Source organism: Trematomus bernacchii, unplaced genomic scaffold (assembly GCF_902827165.1).
Source record: "Trematomus bernacchii unplaced genomic scaffold, fTreBer1.1, whole genome shotgun sequence".
Lineage (NCBI taxonomy): Eukaryota > Metazoa > Chordata > Actinopteri > Perciformes > Nototheniidae > Trematomus > Trematomus bernacchii.
Window position 1 is genome coordinate 7,141,924 of NW_022987821.1, and position 19,902 is coordinate 7,161,825.

Here is a 19,902-nt window from a genome sequence, read left to right on the forward strand (position 1 = left end):
CTGTGAAGCACTTTGGGCTGTGTCAAGCATGAAAGGTGCTATACAAATAAAGTGTATTATTATTAATTGGTTAATCAATCAAGCAGAACTATTTAAATAAAACAGCTTCCAAATCCTGCTTTTGTGTGTCATTTCAAAACAGATTAGCTCTGAATGTTGGGCTGTTGTTTAGACTGAAACTAGTGTTTTCATTAAGATCGATCCCTAATAAAAACACGCGTTAGTTGCAGCCGTAGCTTGAGGAAAATCCTCCGACGGTTGCTAATAACTGAGATGTAATTCTGATGGCAGAGAGTAGGGATGGTCCCAGGCAGCGCTAACACTCGTGAAGCAAAGAAACTGTGCAAACAGGACAGGCTGTTAATTACTGCTCGGCCCTCTTGATGCATTTGGCGACAGATGCCTCCTCTCCCACTAGAGCCGCCACTCAAAATGTCACTCGGCTTGCCACAGCTTCATTTGCCATTAGCTAACAAACTGCAGCGTCAACGGCGGAGCAGCTGCTTTGCCGCTTTTGAAAGTTGCCGTGTGAAGAAGAGTGTGTTCCCTCTGTTAGACCAGGAGTCAATATTGGAGTAACACGGTGAAGCTGAGAGGAGGTACAAGAAATGTGGGTTAGGATATGTCCTCTTGACAAGATGAGAGGGAAAGTCTGACTGAATCAGCGCTACATCATCACACATCGCTACCTGCGCCACGCAAAAGCAATCCCAAGTCACACACTGAGGATTATGTGATTAATGTTGGCCCAACACTTGCTTTAATATTTCAAACTGTAGAGCATGCACCGTCAGCAGGAAGGTCTCTCGCACTTTGAAAACTCAACATCAAAGACCTCTTCGGGCCTGAAGGGGAAATGCATGTTGGAAACACATGATTAAATACTGCACACACTGCGTATGTAATTATTGCTGCGTATTGTTGTGATCTATGTGTTGGAGGCTGGATCGGTCTCACTTGTATTATAGGTTTGTGACTTGCTAGTTAAACACTAATTGCTATTATATAACAAACTCATTTCAATGTTGATATCAGAAAAATGGTCATAGTGTGTGTTTTCTGCAGCTTTTCTAGCATTCATTATTTTATGATAATCCTCTGCAATCGATCAAAGCAAGGTTTCAAATGCAAGAGAGTAGGAAGAGCAATTACAGCAAAATAACTTCATCACTTTCCCCCCCCGCCTGCTGGGATAACGGAGCACACGTAGGTAAATGTTAAAGGGTCGGATGTTCTTCTCTGCACCTGCGTTTCACTACAAAACGCTGTGGATTCATAGCGAGGTTTAAAGTACACGTAGGGTGGCATCTTGAGATCCATTAGTGCATTTCCACAAATGCATCCTTTCTGTCTGGTTTTCCGACACCATGAATACATGTACTTTCCTTTTTCAATGTATTGTCCAATATTGTATGAGTTCATCATCAATTTGTGTCTGAAAAGGTTCATTTTGCAACAGAAAAACCGAGAAGAACAGTGTATAATACACTGTAATCATGGATTTGCAATAATAAAAAACGCCCTTTTTATCCTTTTCATTGAGTAAATGTCTATTATAATGTGATGTCCATCTGTCGGGTGATTGTAATGATATGAATTACATCACATTTCTTATTAGAGGTGTTGTATAAAGTATCTTTTTGGCTTTGTGAGCAAGGTGTGTTGGAGACGCCGACAGAGACAACAGCCTATTGATCCCAAACGGATGGAAAATAAAGATAGCCCTGGTGTGCCAGCGACATTATCTAGCTGCAGACTTCAGGGTCAATTACATAGTTGGCAATGCCTCAAAGATAAATACTATCTGCTGCTGTGCTCGACCTCTGACCGGTATTAATCATCATTTCTGTAAGAGATTTAGCATCAAGAATACACACAGCAGAAAGGGTTTAAAAGAAACCAGAGGGATTATTCATAGACATGTTCGTAAAATAATTTGATTAAAAAGTCTGCAGTCCAATTATATCCCATACCAAGGTTATTGGTGATGCAAAAGTTGTCTTTTCAGCTGATTAAATGCATATTAAAAACATTTAAATGGCATTTCTGACCCCCAGGAAAGGGTATCTTTGTTATATTTGAAGTATTCTTGATTATAAATGACTTTAACTGAGAAGGCAGCCCATTGAAACACAAACTGTACATCCCATAACACCCCTGCGCTCACGTCTCTGAAATAGATGAATGAGGTCAATTTGGCCTTGTCTTGTCTTATTGGCTAGAGGCCACAAACTCCCAATTCCCCCGACCAATGATTTATAGAGCCGGGTCTAATCGTAACAAATGGACCAATCAAAAGCTGGGATAGATTAAATACTAGCACCTGATTTGTCTATTGTTAAATCTACGTTCAGTTAATGAGGTAGAATCTAATTTAAACACCAGGGAAAGTAAATAAGACTTTATTATATATTATCTAGTTGTGAAGGTATTTGTACATTGTTAATTGAGAATTTAATGTACTGTACTTTTTACTTAAGTACATTTCAAAGCCCATATTTACTTTTACTTGAGTAAAGAAGTTTAGTCAGTACTTCACTTTTAGAGTATTTTTAAACACGAGTATCTGTACTTCTACTTGAGTAAAGGATGTGTGTACTAAGCTTGAAATCCCACTGTAAATCAAATCTGACAGAAGCACCTGCTCAGAAACACACACCACTGTTGTTAATGTGCAACTAATATTAGCGCACAATCTGATAACAATGGCAAATCTGAGCTATCCATTGCATGATCCTCGGAGGTGGAAAGTAATCCTGTTTGGTACACATGCTCCTCTCCAGCCTGCAGGTAAGGTGTTGGGCAGCACAAAGTAGCGAAAGTAAAGTCTCTGGAGGCTGGAAGTGATGCCACCAACACTCGGCCAAACCACTGTGCACTTGTTTCAGCCGCGATATCATCTAACCCGGCGACTCCTAACTGGATTTAGTGCAAAAGCAACAGTGTGCTGTGAGAAAGACATACCCTATTCAGCGGACAAAGGTGCTATTCAGGTACCGAGGCATTCTGGATAGCACCAGGCCTTACCTCTCCAACAGGGTAACATTTCACTCTCTCTTAGCCACGGGGAAAAGGTCAATACCTCGGGGGGTTAGCTCTGCTGCGCCGCCACCACTCATCCACCCCACAGTGATCTCACACAGAGGAATAAAACCCCATCGTCCTACATTTATAATCACTGTAAATTCAAGAGAGCAGACCTCGTACTTTCCTTTAATCTGCCTGACCATTAGCAGCATGCTGGATTTTCTTTTATGCCGCAAACATTTTATTCATAGCAATAAAAAACTAAACTGGAACTGAGGACATAGGAGAGAGAGCCAAGGCTGTAATGAGCATGGAAGTGATTTATATTGCATGTTTGGCAACTTGACCTTAAATAAAACAACAGTGGAGAAAAACAGGGAGTGGATAGAAAGGCGTGCGTCCAGTACTTTCCGTATTTTGGGCGGATCAGGATATTCTGTGTCGGGAGTGTGTGTGTGTGTGTCGTCATGTAGACTCACGAAACATGGTGTTGAACTGCTGTGGGTTCAAGTTCCACTTCCCCCACGGTGTCTTGTGACCCTTGGCCTGGGCGTAGTGGGCGTGGTTAAACTCTGGTTCTGTCCCGAAAGAATCCAACACCCGCAGCATGCACCTGGGACACAAAGACAAGAAGAAGCACGGTTTATAATCTGCTAAACATTAAGATCTAGAGGTGGACAACGTACGCAGATATTTAACTTTAGTAGTAGTAATGTAATGGCATAGTAAGATCACAACGCAACACCTGCTTCTGTTGGCTAGCGCTCTGACAAATTGCACGTGATAGGCTAAGGGGCGGGACATCTTTAAGCAGTTGACCAATCACAACAGAGCCAGCTAAACAATCAGAGCAGACTGGGCTCTACACTACATACTGATATACACCTGAACATCAGCAGGAGAGGACTCTTTAAAGTAGAGACACTACATACTGATATACACCTGAACATCAGCAGGAGAGGACTCTTTAAAGTAGAGACACTACATACTGATATACACCTGAACATCAGCAGGAGAGGACTCTTTAAAGTAGAGACACTACATACTGATATACACCTGAACATCAGCAGGAGAGGACTCTTTAAAGTAGAGGCACTACATACTGATATACACCTGAACATCAGCAGGAGAGGACTCTTTAAAGTAGAGACACTACATACTGATATACACCTGAACATCAGCAGGAGAGGACTCTTTAAAGTAGAGACACTACATACTGATATACACCTGAACATCAGCAGGAGAGGACTCTTTAAAGTAGAGACACTACATACTGATATACACCTGAACATCAGCAGGAGAGGACTCTTTAAAGTAGAGACACTACATACTGATATACACCTGAACATCAGCAGGAGAGGACTCTTTAAAGTAGAGACACTACATACTGATATACACCTGAACATCAGCAGAAGAGGACTCTTTAAAGTAGAGACACTACATACTGATATACACCTGAACATCAGCAGGAGAGGACTCTTTAAAGTAGAGACACTACGTACTGATATACACCTGAACATCAGCAGGAGAGGACTCTTTAAAGTAGAGACACTACATACTAATATACACCTGAACATCAGCAGGAGAGGACTCTTTAAAGTAGAGACACTACGTACTGATATACACCTGAACATCAGCAGGAGAGGACTCTTTAAAGTAGAGACACTACATACTGATATACACCTGAACATCAGCAGGAGAGGACTCTTTAAAGTAGAGACACTACATACTGATATACACCTGAACATCAGCAGGAGAGGACTCTTTAAAGTAGAGACACTACATACTGATATACACCTGAACATCAGCAGGAGAGGACTCTTTAAAGTAGAGACACTACATACTGATATACACCTGAACATCAGCAGGAGAGGACTCTTTAAAGTAGAGACACTACACTACAGTAGAGGAGATATATATTGTATTTCATATTGAAAGTAGTAACACAATGAGGTATGGACACACAGAGCTCCAGAGAGAGAGTATCATCCTGTGGAGGAGAGAGGCTGTGAATGAACATCATGTCCGACTCAAAGGTCACAGCAGAGGATTAATTAGAGCACAACCAGCAGAGGGAATGGGATATATGCAGAGAACAGCCCTTGACCTTAAAATCTCACACTCTGCATTCACTAACTCCCTCGTTGTTGCTCACTTCTTCTTCTTCTCTAGATGCTGGATTACGTCTTGTTTGTATTTTTCTATAAGGACGACAAAGGACCAATGAATGAAATGAAAGCTAATATATATATATAGCTGTTGGCATGGCCACACATTACTAAATCTATCCCTCTCTGTCGAATATACAACATGATATTTTCTTGAGTGAGACAGACAGACAGACAGACAGACAGACAGACAGACAGACAGACAGACAGACAGACAGACAGACAGACAGACAGACAGACAGACAGACACACAGACAGACAGACAGACAGACAGACACACACACACACCTTAAACACCTGAACTTTTGAAAGAACATCCATAACATTAATCTGTTTGCAACTTATATATATCATTATAAAACGGACAAGTCAAATCAAGCAATCTGATTGGTTCTTAGCCATGATATACTGAGCGTATACCACGGGTAGAATTGTAAGTTACTTTTCACAACAAGTCAGTGTCCCTCCGCGTCTGAGAAAAACAGTATACAGTTGGGCTGAAAAGCAAACTGCTTCGCGTCGGGCCGAACCACGCCCCTTAACTGTGATATAATGGCCATATACCACGGCCTGTCGTGAGCTATTGCTTAAATATTCCAATTACTTGTATATAACTATATGACTAAATCTATCCCATCTTGAATGACATGTTCTTGAGTGTAACAAGCACACACTCTCACACTCTCTCACACACACACACACACATCTGCAGTTAAAAGTCCTCCCTTCCTCTGCTGCTCAGCGTTTGTCTCTCCGCCCAGGCAGATGCCGTGCAGCTGAACTGTTCGAGGCCCTGGGAGAGCAGCAAGCAGACTCACCAGAAGGGAAACTTAACACAGAAAAGCAGAACAACAACAACAAGCCCACATGCCATCTCCTTCCACTCTGGAGAGAAACAACCCTCATCTGTGCCCGGTAGATGAAACCTCAACAGATGGGGCTGCTGGAGCCATTAAAGGATGTAAATATGGCCGCAGGGAGGCTTTCAGTTCCTTTTCGGGATCCGGTGAGTTGTCAGTGGGCGTCAAAATGTGACGGGACTCAAACTCAACAAGAGTGCACTCAGTAACACTTATTTGTGTAGTATCACAACCGAGAGTGAGGATGTTGTGAAAGCAGAGGTGGGAAGTAGTGGAGTACAAATACTTCGTTACTGGTATCAGTACTTTACTCCACTACTTATTTATCTGACCACTTTTTACTTTGACTTCTTACATGTTGAACACAAATACCTGTACTTTCTACTTCTTACATGTTGAACACAAATACCTGTACTTTCTACTTCTTACATGTTGAACACTAATACCTGTACTTTCTACTTCTTACATGTTGAACCCAAATACCTGTACTTTCTACTTCTTACATGTTGAACACTAATACCTGTACTTTCTACTTCTTACATGTTGAACCCAAATACCTGTACTTTCTACTTCTTACATGTTGAACACAAATACCTGTACTTTCTACTTCTTACATGTTGAACACAAATACCTGTACTTTCTACTTCTTACATGTTGAACACAAATACCTGTACTTTTTACTTCTTACATGTTGAACTCAAATACCTGTACTTTCTACTTCTTACATGTTGAACACAAATACCTGTACTTTCTACTTCTTACATGTTGAACCCAAATACCTGTACTTTCTACTTCTTACATGTTGAACACAAATACCTGTACTTTCTACTTCTTACATGTTGAACCCAAATACCTGTACTTTCTACTTCTCACATTTCCCAAACAGGCTGGTTCCTTTAGTTTGAATGTGTGTTTGGTGGCGTGATCATTATTATTTAGAGTCATTGCGTGCCTATTGATTTGAACACGATCCGTGTATCCATCATTTCCTGGTCTTCTCTAAAGAAGAGGGACCAATGAAAACGTTGTCATGTTGCCGTTGTTCAGCATGGAAACATTCATTAGCTAACAATGACATTATTGTTCTATTAATATAAAGGGAGGTCAGGTACTCTTTAAAACAGCTGCTAGTTATGGGTACTTTTTACTGAAGTACATTTACTTTTACTTGAGTAAAGAAGTTTAGTCAGTACTTCTACTTTTACCAGAGTATGTTTAAACACGAGTATCTGTACTTCTACTTGAGTAAAGGATGTGTGTACTTTTGCCATCTCCGTGTGAAAGTGTAATTTAACGATAATGTAATCGCCTTTCGGTGATGTCAAGTGGATTAATAGCTGTTGTAAATTATAGCTTTCTCGCCTGCTATGATTATCTCCCAGGTGGGAGAGGCAATAAATAAAACGTTCGTATCTGGGTCATGAGAAAAAAAACAGGATATCAGATGGGAATTTTTTTTATAATTTACCTGAGGGTTTGTTTGTCTGCTTGACCCTGAGGCTAAACCCGAAAGCTGCATGAAAACAGATTTGAGTTAATGATGTGGTTTTATTAAAAATGAAACTCACAAGGACACCATGAGTTGAGGGAAGACACACTTAAATATGTTACTGATTATTTTACTGCTACAGTCAAAAGTAATACTAGGGATCCAAGTTCGATCGATTTTCTGTCTCTCCTGTGTTTAAGAACAGATGTTTTTTTACCAGGATTATATTACATTATTTATTGTATCTGCAAAACGTGTGAAGAAAAATAGAGGAATTAATAAATAAAAGGATAGTTTTGTTGTTTTTTAACTCACGGTGACTTAAAATACAATATTAGCAGCTTGTGTTTGAAGTGCATAAAGAAGCAATTTAGATTTGACAGGAAAATCAATCACCACATTGTTTAAGGGTTATTAACAATGCGTTCCACTTGATAGACTTTAACCCGAGTTGTTATCCTTTAATGTCAAAGAATAAATAGCACCTATCAAACTGATAAGCTCTTTTCTGTTTGTTAAAACAACAGCTAGCAGGAACATAAGGGAAACATAATGACAAACTCATTTGATATTCAATTAAACATTAATTATTAAAGGCAACCATGACGGAAAGTGGTTTTTCGCAGACTCGAAAATATGGAGATTTCCCGCTTTTACTCTGTTCAATATCACATGAACTTAAACATTTTAAATGGTGAATCTGTCACGGTCATCATTGTAACCTGCAATACAATTACTGACATTTTGGGTGAACAAATGCCAGTGTGGTGGTGAATCAAATCCCGAGTGAGTTGATGACTAAGTTGTCTGGTTTCATTTCTGCATCAAAACCATGAACGCACATTTTCTGCAGCCCTTGATGCAGTTATCGGATGAAAGGATTAAATGACAGTCAGGCCACATTGCCTCTAGCTTATACCCAGAAAACAACAGCCCGGCGAATTTTCATTTCACTAAAAACAGCACTGTAAAACGGGGCAATAACGAAAAACATTCATCCCAAATGGGCCTTAAATGCCCTGTTCCTAAACTGAAAGAATGAACCAGATAAAAAGGAACAATTGTGACACATTTGATGCCTATTGCGAGGGTGTGAAAAGCAACCAAAACTATCTTTCTCAGTGCATTAGATATCTTTCTCTCAAGGTCTTCATAAAGGGATTCGCAGGGCATGAACGCAAAGTATGTGACTTACTAACAGGAGAGTAAAAGACACTTTGGCAGAAAGGCGACACTGGGAAACTGATAAGGTTACACATCCATATCCTCCTTTACAAAGCAGTGACATTACGTTTGACATACAGTAAGCTTTCAATAATGGTTTGGAGAAATAATGCAGAAACCGCAGCTGGACGTTACATCACGCTGAGGCTGAATCAATTTCCTCCAGGCACCAAGGGAGCGGATGCAGTTTAAGGTGTTATGTCTCGGACAAACAAAACCTGGTGACAAGACGGGGTGAATCAGCGGAGGCCATTAGGGTTTCCAGACTTATTGTCCGGTCGCTTTTCCTGTCAGCTGATGACAGCTTTTTCAAAACAAACCAGCAAGTCTTTGGTCCTCAGCGGAGCAATCAAGACTAGGAGAATAGACACGTTGCAAACAACAGACGCTGCAGCGGCCTTTTGGGACATTGCGGTAATGCCTGAGCAGAAAATAGACTCATTGTCTCAGCGAGAGCCAGACAAGACTCAACCCGGTGCCCTTTGCACACGTGAGGGAAGCTTTTAAACCACAGCTGGCAACGGCAGCACAAGGTTAGGGATCTGTACAAATTACTGAATTAATTTAGGAGATAATGGAAAAGGCTTTGCGGAGCAGGATATTAAACTGTCTCGGATTTGCGAAATAGTCACCTGCAGAAAACTGGTTGTGCTGGAAAGTCATTGTGAAGGAGATGAAAAGAGACAAAGCTTGCCGAGCAACAGGTGAAGGGCGGGGTTTGATTGACACAATATGTATTTTTTAAGGGTTAATTCGCTAAAAAGGTACATTTATTGTCAAAATGTACAAAATAAAAAAATATATATGGTATCCGCCTAGTCTTTTTTAGACATTTTCATACAGAAATGTTACACTTTATACATTTTAGTGTCAGAAGCAGGTGTATTTTTGCAGATGTACTCACTGGTAATGCACCCAGGACGGCCCCAGTGTCTTCTTAAACTGCGTGAGGCCCACGATGTCGATGTAGATCAGCTCCACCACCTTATCACCCTGGGTCGGGCAGCTGGACTTGTTCCCCATGACCTTGCGCATAATCCTGGGGGAGAAAAGATTGACATTAAATTCAACTTTTTATATTCTGCAGCTGGTAACGTGGGGAGATTTCCCTCCAAAAGACGTGACAGCAAGCTTGTATTTGTCTGCCCCTCTGGTTATAAAGATGGGAAAGACACTTGAATGGTATAGACTTTATAGACACTTAAACAATGCATTCAGAAAAAGCAATCCCAAGACCATAGAGCCTTCTTTTTCTTATTATGAGAGTCTTATTTGATACTGAAGTGTCTCACCTAAAGTAAATGTGCCCTCAGAGCGTTTGATATCTGACCTAAAGCATGTGCTGTGCAGACGTACATCTGGATTTACAACAATCGCTATTATTATTATTATTATTATTGCTGGCTCAGGTTGAAAAGAGTACTCCATTGACGTCACGTATTAGGACCTTTGTCTAGGGCCAACATGAGGGAATGATTATCCCCTGCATGCAGTGTTAACTCCAGGAATATCACAGATGTACTGACTCTTTGAGCTCGGCCAGAGAGGCGGAGATGCGGACGTCGTGTCCCAGAAGATACAGCGTGGTGATCAGGTCGCTCCACTGCACCAGCTCCCCCAACGGGCCTCCGCTGAACGCGTTTTCGGCGATTTTGAAGCCCGACTCCTTGGTCAGCAGGCCCAAATGCACCAGGACCTGAGGAAAAGTAGGGAAAGAAAAATGTGTGACGTAAGAAATGCCCTGATAAACCTTCATGTTGTCATCTTGCAATATACTTATACATGTACATATCATATTCTATTTACATGTATATAGACTTTGTGCACTACTTTGTATTTTATTATATATGTTGCATTGTTGGAGGAGCTCAGGTCAGAAGAATTTCATTGCCATTTCTACACTGTAGCTTCGTGCATATGACAATAAAACCTTTTAATCTTGACCTAAGAACAAGGAAACTGTCATCACAGTTAGTTCATGAGGTGTAATATATCTTGACGCAGCGTTTCTACTTCCCTTTTCTCTGTATCTGAAGAATAAACAGTCTGTCCTCATGTTGATTATTGCTGGAATAATCCATGGAAACACATGATAAGAATAGTGTATACTTGATAAGAGGAAATACACGGTCTAGTCGAGGCTAATGTAACATAAGCTATCTACAAAAGCTAAGGTTACAGTTAGAGATAAGGGTGTTGAATGTGCCATTCCTTCACAGATAAATGTAGAAAAAACCAGTTGAAAATGCCTAAAAAAAACTGCCTTTGAAATAATAAATGACACCCAACTGGTTTTGATTTAAAAAAAACATGTTTATCTTAGTAGGGAAACTGTGAAAGCAGTTCCCATCTGTCCCTGTGCGCTGTCAGGTGCACATGCTGAGAAAACAAATGCAACTTAACATAAAAATACACACACACACACACACACAATGGCTTTTAGTAGCTAAGGGGAACACAGTGTTCCTCTGCAGGAGTAGGAAGTAATAGCCGGCTTTGTTTGAAGTGACCGGCGCATTTTTCATTGTTGACAGCTATAGCCACAGTCCCACGGCACACCAGGGAAGGGTTAATATGAGCGGATTAATAGCCAAAAGAGATTAGCGGCTGAAATAAAGACCTGGCTTTGAAATTATCTGGAGGGAAAAACACTTAATTAATTATAGACTGCTGAATAGATTAAGAAGAAGGAGGGAGAGCTAAGATACCAAAGATGTATACTTAGCAGCTATAATAAAGTTTAAGCTATTTTGTATTTATGTATTCTTCTCCTTGTTGCATGTGGAGCTTATTTAAATACGACTAATGCTTTTGGACTGAAGTTCTACCTTAAAAACTTTTCCTATTTTCCAGAAATCTAGGATAGTGTGCTTCAGATTTTGCGACAAAAAACCTCATGAAAACATGAATCCAAAGTCACCTGGGAGTTCAAACTAATGATGTGTGACCATTTCATTAAACCTACAATGCATCCAAGCTCACAAAAGCGTATTTTTCGAGATCACAAACACCGCCTGGGAGGTCATTTCCTCCCTTTTCTCCTGACTTGGAGCCCCCTTGATTTATTTTTATTTGTGTTTGGAGGCCCACCTTCTTCCTGCGGCGCGGGACCAGGTTCTGCTTGCTGGCCAACGAGCGAATGGCGCTGACCCACGGATCGGCCATGCGTTTGATCCTCAGCATCATCCAGCGAAACTCCTCACGCGCAGACATGACGCGGTAAAGCTCCTCGAAACTGGTCCGCACCTCCGCCTGCACACAGATAAATATATATATGTATGATAATAATATTTATATAGCACTTTTCATACAACACAAGTGCTTTACAAAATGACACATCACAAGTTCAAAACAAACAACAAGAAATTCCCCTCAGATTTGTTAAGAACTTTACAGACATTTAAAGTGGGGGGTTGCTAACAGTATTATGAGCTGCTAGTGTACAGGGTGTTGCCTCATCTGTACACTAGATAATATTAAAGCAGTACATCTAATCTAATCTAATCTAAAAATACTGTAATTATGTTCAACTTGTTATCCTGTTGCGTGCTTTTAGGCTTCTTTCTCCGGCTGCCATGACGTAACCCTTTGAGGATCTTTAAAAATGTGTCTAATCTAATTTAATATTGCAATATTGACTCGTGTATTTTCCAAATGGCTAAATGGCAGATTTCTTGGAGGGAGACCCTTCTAGAAGAGCTGTAGTAATACGACTAAGAGCCTCTCCTCAAAGACAAAATGTTTATCCAAACGGCCTGAATCTGAGACCTCATCTGTAGAGGTGGTTTATAGGTGCATGAATGAATGTTGAAAGTGTAATATGTTGCACCGTTTGTCAGCCTCTCTGTGTGGTTATAACCACTATAAACTGTCAGGGACATCTGCCGAGGAAATTATTTATTGACGGCACAAACAAATGAGCATATGTCGGAGATCTCTCCCGGGGAAAAAGGGACTCAAAAACCTTCATCTAAATCCTTAGAGGAACAACTGTGAGGACAAGGCGTTGTGTTTTATGGTAACAGAACAATAAATACTGCAGGACAGGAAGGAGAGAAAGGAGAAGTCATTTGGATATAGAAACAATGAGAGGAGAGGAAACAAGGAAAGGAAGGAATAAGGAGAGGAGAAACTAGAGAAGTTATGGTAACAGAACAATAAATACTAATATAAAGGACACATAAAGAGGAAACAGGAAATAGGGATTAAACAAGGAGAAGAAACAAATCGAGGAGAAAAGGAAACAAGGAAAGGAGAAGTCATTTGGATATAGAAACAATGAGAGGAGAGGAAACAAGGAAAGGAAGGAATAAGGAGAGGAGAAACTAGAGAAGTTATGGTAACAGAACAATAAATACTGCAGGACACATGAAGAGGAAACAGGAAATAGGGATTAAACAAGGAGAAGAAACAAATCGAGGAGAAAAGGAAACAAGGAAAGGAGAAGTCATTTGGATATAGAAACAATGAGAGGAGAGGAAACAAGGAAAGGAAGGAGAGAGGGAACACAGTGTACTCTTCACTCAGGAAACACAAATCAATATGGAAAGCATCTAAGTGACGTAATACAGAATATGGAAATGAAACCGAGTCTACCGTCAGCCACGGTCACAGAATCTGTTGACTTCCACTTTACAGTCACATTACTGAACTCCACACGGAGCATGATGAGGTGAAAATATGAGAAATGGCAATCCCAAGGACTCGCTAACAGCAGAAGAGACAGAGTGAGAAACCACAGCGCCATTAGCAGCCACTAAGGCATCCTTCACCACGACAGGAAATCACTTCTGCAGACCCAACGTATTCAAATCTCTGCCTGAATTAAAATCTCCAAAGCCTGTCAAATGGCATCTCCCCACCACAGGGTTGCAATGCAGCCAGAGAGGGGATGAAGAGTGCTTAATGCTTCATATTGATTCAGTGTTTTTGACGGAGCGCCGCTCTAAGTGGGATTTGACTGAGCCGCTGCATTGGCAGGGATTGAAGATCATTATTCCAGATTTGTCCCAAGGTCCCGTCACTCTGGCTTTGCAGATCTCCTTTATGCTATCTAAGCATGTTGACAGCGTGCATGCTCATTTGCTGAGAATATCCTTCACTTTGCTGCCATTTTGGTACATTTTACACGCAGAAATACACTGCTTTTTTTAACTAAATATCCCATTCATTCATTCATTCAGACTGACTTGATTATTTGCCCTACTTGTGTGTTTGTTCACAGCATGTAAAGCGGCCTTGGGGTCCCTTGAAAGGCGCTATAAAAATGTATTATTATTAAATGTTGTTTCCTTTGGTGTCAGGATGATTGGACTTAAACATGTATGTCACACACACACATACAAGCATCTGTAAAATGAAAACATCCGTGCCACTTGGACCAGAATCGTGAAAGGTATCCGATGTTCACCAAATACATTCAGGTCTAGTGATGGCGTTTCAGTTTTGTTATTTGTAAAAAACGTCTCACCTGTCCCCTCCTGTCTATTTCGTCATTCAGGGTCTTTGTCCTCCAGGGAAGGCGAGGACACCAGTTCTCCACCTATCAAATTAAAACACAATTTTAAGTTCACTTGAGACAAACATTGACATGATGAAAGGCGACACAAATTCACACTGACATGAGTGGATCATTAAATTAAATATGAAGTGTTTATGAGGCTTTTTAAGCTGTTGTTGCTTTCAGTGTGAAAGCAACAACCATCTCCTCCTCCCCATTATCATCAGGCAACAAATTAGGAGGGGCTTCGACTGGCCGTCAACTTATAAATAAAGCCATGAACGCACATTTTAAGAGGCCTTCATGTTTATTTCCAACTGATCAATAAATCTTGCAGTATTATTTATGTGTACCGTGTGAATTTGTATTGTCTGATGCCTAATGTGTGTGTGTGTGCGTGTGTGTGTGATTAAACAGTGTGTTACAGATCTGACACCAGGTGGGATTCCCCGTGACCTTTTAGCGGCTAAAAAGGGGTTTCAAATGCTCAGTAAATACCCCCCATGGTCGTCTTAAAGCAAACGAGGGTTAAAATGCCTCGGATGTAAATTATTTCTCTCTCTCTGAACGTCCTCGTCTCAGCGTTTCCTTCCTCTTGCCTCAGTGATTGACCACAGAGAGGAATATGGAGAAGTGTTTTTGTCATTTCTCAGTAACGACACAAACAATTGCTCTGTAAACACTTCCAGGCAAGGTGGGTGTGTTTACTCACCCATTCTGAAACCACACACACACACACACACACACACACACACACACACACACACACACACACACACACACACACACACACACACACACACACACACACACACACACACACACACACACACACACACACACACACACACACACACACACACACACACAACACACACACACACACACACACACACACACACACACACACACACACACACACACACACACACACACACACACACACACACACACACACACACACACACACACACACACACACACACACACACACACACACACACACACACACACACACACACACACACACACACACACACACACACACACACTTCATCCCCGACCTTCCTGCAGCTGACATCCATCATCGGCCCCTCTGATTGGCCAAGGTTAACAGTGGTGGACGAGTATGAATTAAACATGGCGAAGGCAGTGTGTGTTTGAGCTTCTTTGTGGATGGAGAGACCGATCGCAGCAGATTTCAAAATGGAAATGCATGCAAGTTGTCATCGCAACCGTGTGATCGCATGCCCAGGAGTGGAGGCTGAGGGCTGTTAGAGCATCTGTTTTTTTTTAAGAATCTCTGCTCTCTCTATAGCAAAAGTGTTTCCTGAAGAAAGGGTTCCTCTCCTCCTAATGGACTCTGCTGTTGTCCATCTATATCCACTGTAAAGCCCTCAGCTCATATGCAATATTCATAACGCGCTGCTGACCTTTTCAGAGCTAAAACCCACCACGGAAACCTTACTTTTCATCCAATAAAATGTCCTGCTATTAGCCGAGGAACAACCTTGATTCTCACTTGAAACAGCTTCTTAACATGGACATTTCTTCCAGTGCAGAAGAAGTGAAATCAAACAGAAATGGTGATGAATGAATCGCTATGATCTATGGAGAGCTGTTATCTAGATCTGAGGAGATGAGTGTAAAACAGAAACCAGCATCAGAGTGAATCTCAGTATTATCAGAAGTTTAGTTTCAGGCATGAATGACTGACTTTAATTTAAATGAACAACTAATGGATAGGAAATCTGGCTGGTTATGCAAAATTGAAAGTCTCAAAGTGTCCCTTGAAGGAACACAAGCTTCTATATGTTCGTAAATAATCTACATCTGCTCCACGCCAGGCTGTTTTTGTCCGGTTTGCCAAGGATTCGCAGAGACTAAGTCCTTCCACGTCTTCCCTTAGAGGCTACAAACTCATCCCTTTTAAAACTCCCCTCCTTCCCACTGAATCATCTTCTCTTTCTCACACACCTTCCTCTTCAACACACTCTAATTTGCTCTCATTAAAACATGAAACCCCCCTTTACCTCTCCCTCGTTTGCTCTTATTTTTAGCGCTTAATTTTTTTCCTGTGCCGTCAGGAATGTCGTAACTTCTCCCATTTTTCTCCTCACATGTTGCAGCTTACTCGGCGCTTGCACTGTAATTCAGTCACTATGACTTGCAGAAGCAGGAGCTGAATTATTGAAGTGTTAAAATGCAAATGTTCCCGATGTAGCTGCAGTAGTAGTAGTGGTGCAGTCTAGGAAAGAATACTGAAGGATTCGTCTGTGTTACACGACTCCATGCAAACATATTAAAAACACTTCACATTTGCACTGCCTGACATTGGCCTTCTTGAAAAAACACACACTGTCATTTGTATAAAGTAGTATGTTCCCAAAACCCGATCTCCTGTTATTTGAGTAACGTTTGCATGAGGCCAGCGGATTCAGGAAAAAATATAGCTTTGACCATTTACAGTCGATTGCTGTGACCTGTTTGTAAGGATCCACAAACAAGGACAACGATTTTGGTTCACATGGGATTTATTCACAAAAACAAGAATATGAAATATAGCCCAGTATCCTTTAAGTTTTCCACTTCTTCGTGGTTTTTTATTTCTCTTTCACTTGTCTGTGTTTTGCATTTCCTTTTGCAGATTTTATGAAAATACTTAAAAGATTTCGCATTACATTCGATTGGCTGACTAGAGTATTCCTCCTTCGCAATAACTGTAAATCTTCCGTCAACAAGACACATTGAAAGTAGTGTTAATTTCGTCAGCAATTTTTTTATTTAGTTTTAGTCTTAGTCCTGTGTTAAATTTCCTTTTTCGTTTTAGTCATATTTAGTCACCTTCATCCTGTTTTTATTTAGTCAAGAGTTAGTCGACTAAAAGTCTGAGCATTTTTGTCTTATTTTAGTCGAAGAAAACTAATTATTTTAGTCTACTTGTTGTCAATGAAAACTGTTGAGGTGGCGTTAGACTTTTTCGTTGTCAGTCATTTTGACAGATAGGATCGTAACATTTCCGTCATAATCCATTATTACCCGTCGAGTGCACAATGTATCACTCACTCGCGCTGACGGGGCGGTATTCGGTTAACGCGAGTGCGACCACTGCTTCCAAGCCCTGTTGTTGCCATTTTATTTTCTGTTAAATAAGGTTAGTTAGACCATGAGTTAGACCCGAGTCTTCCTGACAGTTCATATTGTGCCGCTGTCCGGTGTAATTCAAATGTACCGCCGCGCGCGGCACAGACACACAGCTGCTGCACCGGAAATTGAACTGCTTGGAGAAAAACTGACTTTCAGAGATGTAACGTTATCTTTGATAATATTTCGTCTCCTCATTTCTCGTCAATGAAAGTAAAGAGAGATTTTGGCATAGTTTTTATTTAGTAAACTACATTTTCGTCTCGTCACTTTTCGTCAACGATATTGCATGATGATTTCGTTACAGTTATTGTTTACTGCCGTCGGTGCCGTCTCGTCATCGTCTCGTTTTCGTCATGGAAAAAAAGGTCGTTGACCAACATATTTCGTCATAGTTTTAGTCAACGAAATTAACACTAATTGAAAGTCCATATTTTGAAGATCAAATTTGACGATCAAATTAAAAAAGGATAATTGTTACAGTCATGATTTTTTTGTAAGGAGTGCATATTGAGAGGTCCCTGTGGTAAAATGCAGCCTTCTTGAACACTTTTTTGGGCACAAATACACTTGCGAGTCGGTCTTTGACCTCAAATATATTCACTACCAACACACACACACACAGGGCTCACCTCGCTCAGGTAGATGAAGTAAGAGCAGGTGGATCCATCAACGCCATAGTTTCCATAGCAGGAGTCAGAGCGCCACATGTCCTTCATCCACTGAAAAGAGCAAAAGAGAAGATGTTATCTGAAAGCATTTTCCTCCCAAATCACTCACTTTAATATCAGTAAAATCTACGGGCCCACTGAGAGTTACCAGCAGTCAAATGTATTTTATCAGCGGCTGTTAAGTAACTCCACTCTGCCACTCACAATGACAGCCAAACCACCGTCATTAGGAGCGTCTGTCGGCCTAATAATGGATGCAAAAAGAAGTCAGGTTGATGCTGTAATTCACCGGCGACTGTGGTGTGTGGGCAGGACGTGATGCTGAGTGAATACATAACGCACAGTTGCAAAAAAAATCCATCAGTTTTGTCTTTCTTTGTGGAAATAGTCGGGGTGTTTTTGTGCCTCGGGGTTAGGGAATTTTTTTTACTTCACTTTCTGTAATCAAACGGAAAATCTTTAAACCAATACATGTGCAAATCATCCAGTGGAGCTGCTTCACGGCCAACAGAGAAAGAGGGATGTTGATCTGGGAGAGCTTTCATGTGTGAATGTGTGGAAATAATCAATGTGAAGATTTCTTGATGAAGACGAAAGAACATGCATATTTAATAAATCCACCCAAAAAAAACAAAAGAGCAGAGCAGGAAGTATTTGGACACATTTCCTCCCCTCTTCTGATTTGATCCCTAACAGACAGATCCTACAGCTATCCTGCTTCCTTCATATGCTGAAGTTCATCATGCATGCTGACTTACAGTACCCACAGGGAGGTGTAAACCCAAAGCTGTTCACACACACACACACACACATACACACACCTGGCAGATGGGTTTAAGTCGCTTGGATGGCGTGAAGGTTGTACTACATTTGATTAAACAGCAACCTCTTCAACATGAGAGGATGGATTTGTAAGATGTTGCTAACCAGACGCTGCTCGTAAAACGGCAAACTGTTTAGTGATGCCTTTCTGAAATGCAAGCTTGCTATAAGGTGTGTGTGAGTGTGTGTATGTGTGTGTGTGTGTGTGTGTGTGTGTGTGTGGTGCAGGCTTTGGCATCACATGGCGCCCAGTTGGAAATGCTGGCAGTGTAAGTGGAGGATTGGTACTGGCTGAGCAGATGGTGTGTTTGATAGGGCCCCATCAGCTCCAGGGAGACAAACACACACATAGAATAAACATTGGATTGAGATCATGCATACGTGTGAGTGTGTGTGTGTGTGTGTGTGTGTGTGTGTGTGTGTGTGTGTGTGTGTGTGTGTGTGTATGTATACACCTGTGTCTGTGTGTGGGCTTTGCTAGGAACTGATTTCCCTGACGTTTAATATTCGTCGAATAAACTATAGTTTTACTTGAGGTGTGTCAACAAAGTGTGGGCCATCTTTTCTGTTTATATAGTAGAAATGTTAAGTAGAGGATACTCCTTTTTCCCCCGCTTCCTTTATTTATATTAAATAAAAACAATTGCGGGTATGAAAACAGACACAGAGAGAGGTGGAGAGGCTGTTTGACTCACCGTGACCTTGCCCTCGCAGTGTGGGAAACCCTCCATAGGCGGCAGCTCGCACTTCTCCTGGGCTCCATTGAGGAGGTCTGGAGGGAGAAAGAGGAGGAAATCAATAAGGTTGAATCAGTCAGCTGCAAAATGCAATCACTGTCAACGGGATTATGATGCTCTCTCTGCAGAATGCAATGCCTTTTCCCAACGGAGGAACAGAAACCGCTTGTCTTTTGAAATATTGCACGGAGTAATGAAGCAAAAAGGAGATGAAAATGAACTTTTTCAACTTCTCTTTCCAGTATCATCAGCTATAAAAT

At 41.1% G+C, this 19,902-nt stretch overlaps 1 protein-coding gene across 1 annotated transcript in view; it reads right to left on the reverse strand.

The window, feature by feature from the left end:
* mgat5 (alpha-1,6-mannosylglycoprotein 6-beta-N-acetylglucosaminyltransferase) overlaps positions 1 to 19,902 on the reverse strand; it is a 73,988-nt gene that overhangs the window by 23,150 nt on the left and 30,936 nt on the right. Inside the window, exons 4-10 of the mRNA XM_034151050.1 lie at positions 19,601 to 19,677; positions 18,045 to 18,134; positions 14,239 to 14,310; positions 11,859 to 12,020; positions 10,295 to 10,464; positions 9,673 to 9,807; positions 3,507 to 3,640 (exon numbers count right to left, since the gene is read on the reverse strand). Of these exons, the coding sequence (XP_034006941.1) occupies positions 3,507 to 3,640; positions 9,673 to 9,807; positions 10,295 to 10,464; positions 11,859 to 12,020; positions 14,239 to 14,310; positions 18,045 to 18,134; positions 19,601 to 19,677 (840 nt within the window). The remainder of the gene's footprint in view (positions 1 to 3,506; positions 3,641 to 9,672; positions 9,808 to 10,294; positions 10,465 to 11,858; positions 12,021 to 14,238; positions 14,311 to 18,044; positions 18,135 to 19,600; positions 19,678 to 19,902) is intronic.